The 13,943-nt window shown below is 34.0% G+C and overlaps 1 protein-coding gene across 1 annotated transcript in view; it reads left to right on the top strand.

Moving 5' to 3' along the window:
• The window catches only part of LOC122520562 (myb-like protein P), a 35,520-nt gene that overhangs the window by 8,030 nt on the left and 13,547 nt on the right, over positions 1-13,943 (top strand). The window contains 1 exon segment of the mRNA XM_043640657.1: positions 2,010-2,098. Coding sequence (XP_043496592.1) covers positions 2,010-2,098 — 89 coding nt within the window.

The raw sequence follows: 13,943 nt of genomic DNA, 5'->3' as shown, positions 1-13,943 counted from the left end.
TATTCCAGGTATTATTTCGTTTCCGATGCGGGCGTTAAAATCTCCAAGGGGTATCATTTGTTGGTTACTTGGTAATGATCCGACTAAATTTTGTAGTTGGTCGTAGAAGGCTTCTCTTTCTTCTTTCGGTTTATTATCTTCGGGTGCATAAATTGACACTATATTTAATTTTTGGTCTTCCGTTATCATTTTTACAACCAAGATTCGTGAAGATACGTAGCTACATTCTTCTATGTTATTTTGATACTTCTTAGACACTGCGATGGCTACCCCTTCTTTTGCCCTGATTTGTTTTTCTACACCACTATAGATCACTAAGTAGTCTTCGTACTGTATTTGTCCTTTGCCTTTCTTTTTGGTTTCTTGTAAGGCGCAAATATCGATGTTATTATCTTTCAGTTCTTTCAGGGTTTCTTGATCTTTATTATTAAATGATTTGATGTTCCAGGTAGCCAGACGCATTATGTGTTCTTTTTTCCAACTCTTTGTCCTTTTTTTTGCTTGGGTCGTCATCTGTGAATCCGTCCTATTCCGAGGCAATATTTCGTTTCTATGAGCAAATTTTTTTTTTACGTTGGGTAGGGAGCTAGCCTGATCCAACAACCTTCCTCCTTTCCCGGGCTTAGGACCGGCAACATGATCGCTGATTTCGATCCTCTCATCGATCATGCAGGCGGAGTTAAAATATATAAATATTTATAGTATATATTTAATCAATTTCTCTCTAAATGAAGATACCCATAGATATTAACACAAAAAAAATATTTGACTATTAATGATTTATTTAAAAAGTTAGAATTACAAATTGACCTTTTCTTAAAATATCGATTGCAAATATTTATTTAATATTTTGTTTTTTTTCCATATTTCTTAAAACCAAAACAAAATCAATTTTTAATGTTGCAGTATGAAAATATGACTTTACCAAAAAAACAATTATGATATTACGTTTTGCAAACCACTTTTAGAGAAACCTTTTATTATTTTATTTTTTTTATTTAACTTAAAAATCAATGATTGTTTAATTGTCCTATCGTTTTTATTACTCACTTGAGACGAATCTCCGTTCAAATCCGATCGGATTAGCGTAACAAACGCATCATAACTTATACGTCTCTAGAAACGTATACATATATGTGGGATGCGAGCACCTCCAAGCCAAACACTTAAATAGGCATTCGTGAGGAGATTGGACGGTCGGCCCTGGATAGCTCAATGGTTAAGAGCAGTCGCCCGGAAAGCGGAAGATCCGGGTTCGAGTCCCGGTCCAGTCTGTCCAACGGCCCAATTTTTTCACGAATCCTATATATATATACTTAAATACATACATATGTGTATATATATATGTATGTATATAGTCGTAGTTCGCTAATTATCGCATTTATGTACCGAGAAAAGTACCATACGTAGGGTTGGAACTTCGCTAATTAAAAGTTCACCGATTTCAACGCGAATTTAATTAAAAAGTATCTGTCTTCTTAAGATACTTCTTTTTCCCTTTTTAATATTCGAAATTAAAAAAAATTGCAGATCTATACAAACGTTCGGTGTATCCAAGAAAAAAAACATAATCGTCTCCGATTGGACATTAAAAAAATAATTTATAATTTTCTGTTTCATTCAAATAAAATGGAATGGAATTTCATTCATAACATTTTGAGAATATTATTTAAAAAAAGAAGTAATTCAGACAAAAACTTTGACTCTAGAGAATCCGTAAAAGGAGATAATAAAAAGACGAATTAAAAAAAAACTTACTAATTGATCTTGCTAAAAAAGGAAAAATAAAAATAAATACAATGAAATGATATATAAAACATCGTGTTTTTTTTTAAATTAAACTTACTATACTTTTTTTTTCTTTTTTAAAGGTAGGAAAAAAAATAATATCATACGCGAAACGTTGATAATATTTTCTCGGTACATTCGGGGGAACCGTAAGGAAGCCGTAATTAAAAAACCATAGAGTAGAGACGTTTTAGAACAATATTGTTTCCCACGATTTTCAGAAAAAGCACACAGTTGGATTTAAGTGTCCCACAGGCTCAAATTGCCGTCACGTATGGAGATGCGCTATCGAGCAAATGCTGTTTTTCACGTAAGTATGTCGTACCTTATGTGTACGTCTTTGTTATATTTAATAACAATTTTTTGTATTGTTTTTAATTTTATTTATATAAATTTATTTGGTCTAAGGGAAAAAAGGAATCCATATAGAATAAATACAGGATATTACTATTCAATACAGGATAATAATAATTTATAAATAAACGTTTTAAAAAAAGGTAAAAATAACGGATAAATAACGTTTATATATAAACGTAAAAATAATAGATAAATAAACGTTTAAATAAACATAAAAATAATTGATTCCTTTTTTTTCCTTGATCTAATACAATAATTAATGAATCTCTGTATATGATTTTTGCTTGCAATATAAACTTTCAATATTCTCACACACACTCTGAAACATATTGTAGTATTATTACATTTTTCAAATTGAAAAAAATTTGATGGCAGAAGAGCATTTTATTGTTAGACAAATATAATTTTTACTCAAATGATCAAAAATTGGTCTCACGAATACTATTATTTATTTTTTTATGTATTTTAATACTTGGTTCATCATCTTGTGCATCCTTTTTTTTTATTTCTCTTATAATAAAATAATCTTTTGCTACAAAGTTCATTATAATATATATAATAGCAATATCAAAATTGAATAATCCTACAATATTTTTCGATTTATAAAAATTTTGTAATATCGTATTACAAGAAAATATGATTGTTTTAAATTAACAACGTGTTAAGAATATACTTGTGACTCATTATATATAATAATTAAATCATTTAGCAATAGAAGTCTGATATTAGTGTGGGAAGGGAAATTAGACAAAGGGGCTATGAATTAAGATATGAATATTCGAGAACGATCATTGCTAAACATATCCGTATTTCAAGGAAAAACAAAGTTGTTTGTCAGTTAGGAAGGGATAGAAAAAATTTAAGAAGAAACGTTAAGATAGGAATATTGGGGAACGATCGTTGCTAAATATATACGCCTTTAGAATAAGAAAAAAGTTGTTGTTCAGTATGAATGTTCGAGAACGATCGTTACTAAATATTCGAATAAGTGAAAAGACATAAGAAATATCGCCCTTTATTGTGATGGTGTGAGGGAAATGGTATAGTATGAGTGAGTACGTTGCTATGTAAGTTAGTCATCGTATAGCCTTTAAGCAGCAAACAGCTATTATTGCATTTACATGGAAACATTCTATTCATCTTTGTATTGAATCCTACATTTGGAGGCTCGTCCGGGATTAAAAGAGAATAGATTTCATGTGTGCAATAAAAAGTCGTATAAAGTTGTATCAAGTCGAAAGTTGCGTTACAATTACCAGCAGTGTGAATCCGATTCTAAGTTGATTAAGAGTGTTGCGCGAGGAAAGTTGACCATGCGTGAATACTAAAGTAAAGTTGTGAAGTAATCGGTAGTGTTGGTGTAACGGTGATATAGGAGGACGATAAAGAAACATTAAGATTAAGAAAAGTAGCTGTTTGAACGATGGCTCAATTGAAGGTAACACTCGAAACAAGTGCGGATGAGCAGGAAGTTGAACGTGAGGAATTGAACGAAAGGGCCGTTCAAAACACGTTACTAAGAAGACGAGTTGAAGAACGAAAGCGTCAAGGTAAAGCAGTCGAGGAAGAAGCCGTCACTTATACCTATGAGCAGATTGACTCCATGAAATTAAGGGAGTTAAAAAAAGCGGCGAAGAAGTTAAGGTTATCCATAGTCGGAAATAAGCAGGCGTTAAGAAATCGCTTGAAAGATGCGATGAAAGATGAAGAAAGCGAAGACGAAGAAAGTGAAGAAGAAGAAGAAGAAGAAGAAGGAGACGAAGGCAAACGAGAAGAAGAATCACAGAGAGGTGGACAACGCGGGGAAAGAGGAGCGGTTAGCGTTGCTACGCAACAACTCGCTTCGTTTTCCATAAAGGATGTGGAAGAAAGCCTATCATATTTCAACGGAGAGGATAAGCTACTGATAGATCATTGGATCCACGATTTTGAAGATACCAGCGTATTGTTGGGATGGAACGATTTGCAGAAGTTTATCTACGGGAAACGTATGTTAAAAGGAGCGGCAAGACAATTTATATCGTTCGAAAGAGAAATTAAATCATGGGACAGCTTAAAGCGTAGTTTGATTAGGGAATTTCAGGTAAAGGTAAATTCAGCCACGATTCATAAGCAGTTGTCCAAGCGTAGACAACAACCAGGCGAAAGTAGTCGTTTGTACATTTATAGTATGCAAGAAATCGCGAATCAAGGTAACATCGAAGAAGACGCCCTTATACAGTATATAGCGGATGGTTTGTTAGGCGAGCGTCGCGATAAGGCAGTATTGTACGGATCCCGAACGCTCACAGAATTTAAAAATAATATTCAAATATTTGATAAACTTAAAAAAAGTAACGTACAAGGAACGCGATTTAGAAAAGATAATCAAGGAAACGTAGCGTTGATACGTATCGGTAGATCTCCGGCGATAAAGAAAGACCATTGTTACGGGTGCGGTTCGGAAGCACATAGTTTCTGTCCAGACAAAGAAAATAGGCCAGTCAACGCGGGCCTAACTTCGACTTTTTTAGCAAAACGCGTGCATCTTTGTCCTAAGGGTAAGTTGACGACGCTGAATCGAATGGTGCTAATTTTATTTAAATTTGATCCCGAGGTTTTGAGAAAAAGGGTAAAAAAGGGTAAAATATAGCCTTATCTTAGAATCTAGGCATTTAATCGAAAAAAGTTTCAAACAAAAGTTGTAGAGAATTAAAATATACATAAAAATGTTCCATGAGTTATCTTCGTATTTTCAAAAATAAGCGAATAAAATTGGATTGAAGATGGAAAAAAATTGTAAGAGTGGGAGAAAGCAAGCTTATCCCTCCGTCGCGTTTTACACGCGAGCGAGCTAGTATGCGTGCGAGCGTCCGTGTGCACTAATACACAAACGAAGGATCTTCGGCAATCTTCGGGACTCTCGGTCTTGAATGAAAGTGCGAGTGAGAGAACAAACCAATATTACTCTCTTTTTATTTATCATGCGATAACGAGTATTATTGTCTTGGGCCATCGATTGTTGAGCGTTCTGATATTTCTCTTTTTATATTTTTTCTTTCGGTAGCAAGAATTTTACGTCTTGGCCATCGAGCGTCGAGCGTTTTGTATACGAGTGCGAGTGAGAAAGAAAACCGATATTTCTCTCTTTCTATTTTTTCTTTGGTAGCGAGAATTTTTCGTTTTGGCCATCGTGCGTCGAGCGTTTTGTATATCTATATATATCGGCGTATAAGCGCGGCATTTTTAAATCGAATCTTGATGCTTATGGCACGCCGTTTCTTTATTTATTGTCAAAAATAATGAACCTTGAATAAAAAAAAAATAATTCATTTTCAGAAACTATTATTATTTAGTTGAGAGTAAAAATAATGAATTAATTTTGTGTCTCGCCATAAAATTAATTAGAATAATTAATTGACATAAATTCTTTGCCTCACAAAAATTTATTTGTATATCAAATTGAATACGTATTCTCTTTAAGACGAAATTTAAAATTTAAATATTTTTCCTATTAAATTATGTATTTTATAAAATTTTAAATTACTGACTTTTTGTCTCGTAAAAATTTATTAGTGTATCAAATTAAATACATATTTGAAAAAGAAGAATTTTATATCCACACATAAAATTAATTCAAGATATATATGAAAGGATATTCTAAAAACGTGGAATTTATTTTTGTCTACACATAATTTTAATTCATTTTTATTATGTTATAAGAAAACAGTAATGCATTCTGATTCATCTTCGAAGTCTTAAGAATTGTACGAAAAAATTGAACAATTACCAAGTGATGCGTAGCGTAAGTAGTAACGTCTTCGCTTCTCGCGCTGGTTTATTAACGTTCGATTCTTCGTGGGGGAATTATTTTTTTTATAAGTTTTTCTATCCTTAGGTTATATAAATTATTTTTACATTTCCTAATTTCTAATTATATATAGAAAAAAAAAAAATTATTACAAAAAAATTCAAAGCAATAAATTTTTTTACATCCTGCACAAATAAACGAAGTTTATTACTTAAATTACAAATTAATCCTGTAAATATCATCCTAAAAAATGTATCGTTTCGGCACGTTAAAAATTAATTTTTGTTATTTATTGGATATTATTTATTTATAATTGGTAATTTATTACTCGCGTAATAATGTTGATTTCCTAATAAAATTTATATCGTTAGTGCAAAATTTGAAAAAAATCTGAGGTGAGACTCACTGATCGTCTCCTTGTTAAGGATAGAAAAACTTATAAAAAAAATAATTCCCCCACGAAGAATCGAACGTTAATAAACCAGCGCTAGAAGCGAAGACGTTACTACTTACGCTAACGCACCAATTGATAATTGCCCAATATTTTTCGTACAATTCTTAAGACTTCGAAGATCAATCGGAATGCATTACTGTTTTCTTATAACATAATAAAAATGAATTAAAATTATGTATAGACAAAAAATAAATTCCACGTTTTTAGAATATCCTTTCATATATATCTTGAATTAATTTTATGTGTGGATACAAAATTCTTCTTTTTCAAATATGTATTTAGTTTGATACACTAATAAATTTTTACGAGACAAAAAGTCAGTAATTTAAAATTTTATAAAATACATAATTTAATAGGAAAAATATTTAAATTTTAAATTTCGTCTTAAAGAGAATACGTATTCAATTTGATATACAAATAAATTTTTGTGAGGCAAAAAATTATATCAATTAATTATTCTAATTAATTTTATTGCGAGGCACAAAATTAATTCATTATCTTTACTCTCAACTAAAATAATAATAGTTTCTGCTAAAATGAATTATTTTTTTTTTACTCAAGGTTCATTATTTTTGACAATAAATAAAGAAACGGCGTGCCATAAGCATCAAGATTCGATTTAAAAATGCCGCGCTTATACGCCGATATATATAGATATACAAAACGCTCGACGCACGATGGCCAAGACGTAAAATTCTTGCTACCGAAAGAAAAAATATAAAAAGAGAAATATCAGAACGCTCAACAATCGATGGCCAAGGACAATAATACTCGTTATCGCATGATAAATAAAAAGAGAGAAATATTGGTTTGTTCTCTCACTCGCACTTTCATTCAAGGCCGAGAGTCCCGAAGATTGCCGAAGATCTTTCGTTTGTGTATTAGTGCACACGGACGCTCGCACGCACACTAGCTCGCTCGCGTGTAAAACGCGACGGAGGGATAAGCTTGCTTTCTCCCACTCTTACAATTTTTTTCCCATCTTCAATCCAATTTTATTCGCTTATTTTTGAAAATACGAAGATAACTCATAGAACATTTTGTAAACGTCTTATGCAGGTTCGTGCACGTTGGCGCCTGCACTAGTGTGAGTGCGTGCGGATGTTTATTTAGGATATCGGTATTCTTAAGATTAAGTGTGGGGAACCGAGGCTGTATGCGTCACCCATGGAGGGGGGCCGATGCTCCGTTGTTCGACGGAAAAGTAAAAAAGGGCAGTCGGACAATACGGGTAGTAGTAGGAAGTAGCAGTTAGTTAATCTTATGTTCTTATGTGCTGAGTAGTAGGAAGTAGCAGTTAGTTAGTCTTATGTTCTTATGTGTTTGGGAGTTTACAATTTTTTTAGTATTTTTCATTTCTCTACAACTTTTGTTTCAAACTTTTTTCGATTAAATGCCTAGATTCTAAGATAAAGTTATTTTTGACCCTTTTTTACCCTTTTTCTTAAAAACGGCACTTTCCACCTCAAAAAAATTAGCACCATTCGATTCAGCGTCGTCTATTTACCCTTATTTTAAGTTTCCACCTTCTTTCCTGAGATATGAAGGAAACGGCCCGCGTTGACTGGACTATACCGAAAGAAAAAATATAAAACGAGAAATATCAGAACGCTCAACAATCGATGGCCAAGGACAATAATACTCGTTATCGCCTAAACAAATAGAAAAGGGAAATATCGGTTTCTTCTCTCACTCTCACTTGTATTCAAGACCGAGAGTCCCGAAGATTGCCGAAGATCCTTCGTTTGTGATTAGTGCACACGGACGCTCGCACGCACACTAGCCCGCTCGCGTGTAAAAGCCGACTGAGAGGCGGGACTTGCTTCCCCACTCTTACAATTATTTTCCCATCTTCAATCCAATTTTATTCGCTTATTTTTGAAAATACGAAGATAACTCATAGAACATTTTTTATGTATATTTTAATTCTCTACAACTTTTGTTTGAAACTTTTTTCGATTAAATGCCTAGATTCTAAGATAAAGCCATTTTTTACCAATTTTTATCCTTCTTTACCCTTTTTTCAAAAACGGCACCTTCCACCTCAAAAAAATTAGCACCATTCGATTCAGCGTCGTTTATTTACCCTTATATCAAGTTTCCACCTTCTTTCCTGAGATAGGCAGGAAACGGCCTTCGTTGACTGGACTATAAGATGTCGATGGACGCGCCTGACAAGTGGTATAAGCACGTAGATAAGGTCCAAAGAGCGATTAATAGCACTTATCAGCGTAGTGTAGATGCGTTACCTTTCGAGGTGATGTTTGGCGTAAAAATGAAGCAGCGCGAAGATTTAGCTATTTTAGAATTAATAGAGAAAGAGGCGATATTGCAATATTCTGACGAACGCTTAAGACTGAGAGAAGCAACGAAGGAAAGTCTGTTAAAAATTCAAGAAGAGAATAGGCGTAATTATAACCGTAAATGTAAGAAAGCGAGTGTTTACAACGAAGGCGATTTAGTAGCAATAAAGCGCACGCAGTTTGGTGCGGGGTTAAAGATACAAAAGAAATTCTTAGGTCCGTATAAGATATCTAGATGTAAGGGAAATAACCGATATGAAGTGATTCGTGTTGGTGGGGATGAAGGACCAAAGACCACCACAACGGCGGCAGATTACATGAAACCGTTCGAAGAGTTCCCTTCGGGGGCCGAAGGAGATGCAGATATGGCCGAGTGTGGGAAGGGAAATTAGACAAAGGGGCTATGAATTAAGATATGAATATTCGAGAACGATCATTGCTAAACATATCCGTATTTCAAGGAAAAACAAAGTTGTTTGTCAGTTAGGAAGGGATAGAAAAAATTTAAGAAGAAACGTTAAGATAGGAATATTGGGGAGCGATCGTTGCTAAATATATACGCCTTTAGAGTAAGAAAAAAGTTGTTGTTCAGTATGAATGTTCGAGAACGATCGTTACTAAATATTCGAATAAGTGAAAAGACATAAGAAATATCGCCCTTTATTGTGATGGTGTGAGGGAAATGGTATAGTATGAGTGAGTACGTTGCTATGTAAGTTAGTCATCGTATAGCCTTTAAGCAGCAAACAGCTATTATTGCATTTACATGGAAACATTCTATTCATTTTTGTATTGAATCCTACATTAGTATTAATTAATAAATTAGATAAACAAAAATCGTTCACGTTTAATATTATGATTGCTAGATCGTAATTTTAGTTAGAGATCATAGATCAGCTTAGCTTTTACATTAGATTATTAATTAGTTCATTTTGAAGTAGCCGGTTTAGACATTTTTTCTTATTTTTTGTTTTTTTTTTTTCTTTCTTTCTTTCTTTATCATCGTCATAAAAGAAAAATGAAGTCGTACGACGAAGAATTTATTATCTACCTCATGTAACAAATTATTACGAATTTTTCAATTTCTTTATTAATAATATACAGGGTCTTTCGTCAAACTCGACCACCGAAAATATCTCATTTATTTCGTACGATAGAAAAAAGTGTTAGAGGAAAAAAATATTCTGTTCGAAGGCGCCGATATAATAATGGGCCAAATTTTTTTTGCAGGGTCATTTTTTTCGAGATATCAAGATCATCGTATTTTTTTTAAATAGGACTGCATATTTTTACTACAATATTCTTATTGTTTATAAAAAACTAAATCCAACGATGTGCAACATGTTGACCATCAAATGACTTTTACTGAAAAAATTGTGAAAAGCTTGTCAGGAACTTCAGTATGCGTTTGGAAGACGGTAATGAAGAAACAAATGCAATCAACGTGTAAGCACTCAAAAAATCTTCTCATGTACAAGAAACAATATTTCACAATTTTCTCGGTAAAGTTCATTTGAAGGTCAACATATTGCACATTCTTGGATTCGGTTTTTTTAAGCTACAAGAATATTCTAGTGTAAATATGCAGTCATATTTAAAAAAAATACGATGTGTCCTTGATATCTCGAAAAAAATGACTTTGACAAAAAAATTTTGGTCCATCACTGTATCGTCGCCTTCCAACAGAATATTGTTTTTCTTTAACATTTTCTTCTATCGTACGAAATAAACTAGATATTTTAGGTGATCGAGTTAGGCGAAAGACCCTGTATTTCGATAAACCTAATGATTGTGAAAGTGGTAAGAATAATAACATTTTTTTTTGTATCTAAATGTTAAGTTTATTATACTTGTTGGATAATATATTTAAAATAATACTTTCATAATCGTATAATAAATCTCTATAAAAATATATATGTAACTATTATAGTAATTCTTGCCATATACATTATTTAATCATATAATGTATGTATATAAGTTACACTTCCATAACAAAATCACGTATAAATGGTGAAGAAAAATAATACGTTAATTAAATAACAATTAGTTTCTAGCATACTTTCTTTTTATTCACGCGCGCGCGAGTTATATGATTCGGCCTCTGGGTATCTGGTTGCCGAGCGGCCGGCGTCCTTATCATCATGGGTAGAATAAACATCCTCGATGCCCGAGCAAGGCGACTTAAGATGAAGGGCCGTTCAATTGGAATGCGATGGGGGGGGCACGGGGAAGTGCTTGCCACCACTTCTCTCGTACCGGCGACGAACTACTCTTTGTCGGGCATTCAATCTGTAACGACGTATTAATCAGTAAAAGTATTTTAACCAACTTCTTTTAGTTTGATTATTTACTCACTTACCTGAACAAAATAAATCATTCGTTATTACTTACGTGTGTGAATTCATACCTCGTACACTGTAACATAACTGGCGCAGCCGGTAGGATACTGTGAGGCTGACAAATCCGGATTCTCCGCCATACCTTTGACGGAAATCATCAAAGAGGAGGCAGCAGGTGTTTTAACCCCATTGTCACAGTCCACCACGTCGAGCTCTGAAGCCCACCTGCAAGCAAAGTGTCATCTGGAATCACCAAAGAAAAGTAGTAAGTCTTCGGAATTCCTTTCACTTCATTTCATTATAACCCTACCTCAAATACGATTGTTACGTAAAAGCAATTACTATAAAAGTGATACATACGTACATATAGAGAAAGCGAAAATCAAAAGAATCAAATAAGCATTACGAATATACAGCGTGTCTTTTATTATTTAATACTTACGTTATATAATTAAAATATAAAATGGCTCAAAATCAAAATGCACAAATTAGTTTAGAACAATTTAAACTAAGACTAGAAATATGGCGGGATGCGATTCCCATTTATGAGGGAGGAACAAGGTTTTTATCGCACTTTTTACAAACATGTGATAAGTTTGTCGAGAATTTGATAACGAACGACGACGCTATAAATACATCATTATTTGCGCTTATCAAGTCAAAAATACGGGGGGAAGCATTGGATTTAGTAGTCTCAAATAACCCGGCTAATTGGGCCGCGTGTAAAACACTCCTAATAAATAGATATAGCGACGCTAGTTCAGAGGAATTATTATTTAGCAAACTTAACACATGTTACCAATTACCGAATCAAAGTTACGAAAGTTATGCTGATGAGATCAAACGGCGATTGAACAAACTGAAGGAGCATATTCAATTAAATATTCAAGACGCACAATTAATCATCATGAAATTTACGTTTTATGAAAATGTTGCAAAAAATGTATTCATTAGTGGTATTAGAGAACCCTATCATACACATCTTACGCACTTCGAATTAGGAGATATCGAAGCCTGTCTAGCGAAATGTAGGAGACTGGAAAGCTATGAGCAACAAGCGGCATTCCTCAATTTTACAAAACAACGAGAAATCAAATCAAAACCTAACGGTTTCGGTACAGGCAATCAATCAAGGAATTCTAATCTCTTCAACGTACCCGGAACATCGGGAAATGGAAATTTATTCCGACCATTTCAGCCACAGCCAGTAACTGCACGGGCACCACCCAGAGCCATAACAAATTTTGAAAATAATTTTGGAAAAGGTGCTAATAATCAACCTGGGCAACAGAACTATAGATTTACACCCATGTCGATGGGCGCTGGAAATACCAGTGGGCAAAGGGGGAATCTGGTTGGTAGATCGAATAACTTACCGACATCAAATAACAACGTAGCTAAACCGAATAACTTCGTACCGGGAGGAAGTAATTTCTTTAGGAATACGGGACCTTCTCATTTTATTTCGGAAGAGCTATATAATCAGGAAGAACAGGAAGAAACACCAGAATGTCAGGAGGAACTGCCTTTTATTAATGATAATGTAGACGATCAGGGGAATGGGGAAATAACTGACGCTGAAAATTTTCAGGGGGACCGCAATTTCGCCGGAGGCACATAATCAATTTAAACAATATTGGAAATTCGCCCGAGTTACCACACCTCGTAACTACCAACCCATCATTAAAAATTCTCATAGATACTGGGCATCGTCATCTGTCATAAACCCAAAAATAGCATACGAATTATTTTCAGGACGTATTTTCCCATATAGGTTTGAAATAAAGTCTGTGCACAAGGTAACACGGGTACGCATGCTCTCACGTTTCCAATTTTAAAGGAATTTGGAGACGATACTCCTATTACATTTTTGATAGCACCTTGGCATTCGACATATGACTGTTTAATTGGAAATAAAGATTTACAGAATTTACAAGCAAGTATAAATTATAAAACCAAAACATTCAGCACAGGAAAATTTGAGATAGATTATTTGGATAATATACCGGAGCTATGCAAGCCCGTCTTTGTGAATCACATCAAGGGGTGGGAATGTTGATAAGAACAGATCATATGAATTGCGAGGAGAAAGAAAAGATCGTAACACTATGCCGGAAATATCAGGATTGTTTTTATAACGATAACGAAAAGCTATCGGCGACCACCGCAGTGACACATAATATTAGAACGAAAGATGAATATCCGATCTATGTCAAAGGTTTTAGATATCCTTACCACTTAAAAGAGATTATACAAGAACAAATCAGAAAATTGTTGAACGACAAAATAATTCAGCCAAGTAACTCACCTTATTCGTCACCAGTTTGGGTCGTTCCGAAAAAATCGGACACCAGCGGAAAAAAGAAATGGCGCATGGTCATCGATTACAGAAAATTAAATGACAAAACTATTGAGGATAAATACCCACTACCAAGAATGGAGGAAATCTTGGAAAATTTGGGCAAATGCGCTTACTTTAGCACACTGGATCTGGCACAGGGATTTCACCAAATACCCGTGGATAGAGATTCAATAGAGAAAACAGCTTTTTCCGTCGAGAATGGACACTTCGAGTATGTCCGAATGCCATTCGGACTGAAAAATGCTCCTGCTACGTTCCAGCGAATGATGGACAGAATACTGATGAATATTTACACCGATTTTGTTTTGTATATATGGATGACATAGTAATATTTTCGAAATCACTACAGGAACACTTACAACATTTGAAACTCATATTTGAAGAATTAAGAAAATATAAGTTGAAGATTCAGATAGACAAAAGTGAATTTTTAAGGAAGGAGGTTCCATTTTTAGGCCACATAATAACATCAGAGGGGATAAAGACAAATCCCGATAAAATCGATTCTATAGTAAGATATCCCATTCCGAAAACGCAAAGGGAGGTGAAA

This window comes from Polistes fuscatus, unplaced genomic scaffold (assembly GCF_010416935.1).
Source record: "Polistes fuscatus isolate 324 unplaced genomic scaffold, CU_Pfus_HIC Scaffold1, whole genome shotgun sequence".
Lineage (NCBI taxonomy): Eukaryota > Metazoa > Arthropoda > Insecta > Hymenoptera > Vespidae > Polistes > Polistes fuscatus.
Note: the sequence above shows the minus strand (reverse complement) of the source record. Positions and strands in the feature narration are given on the sequence as shown.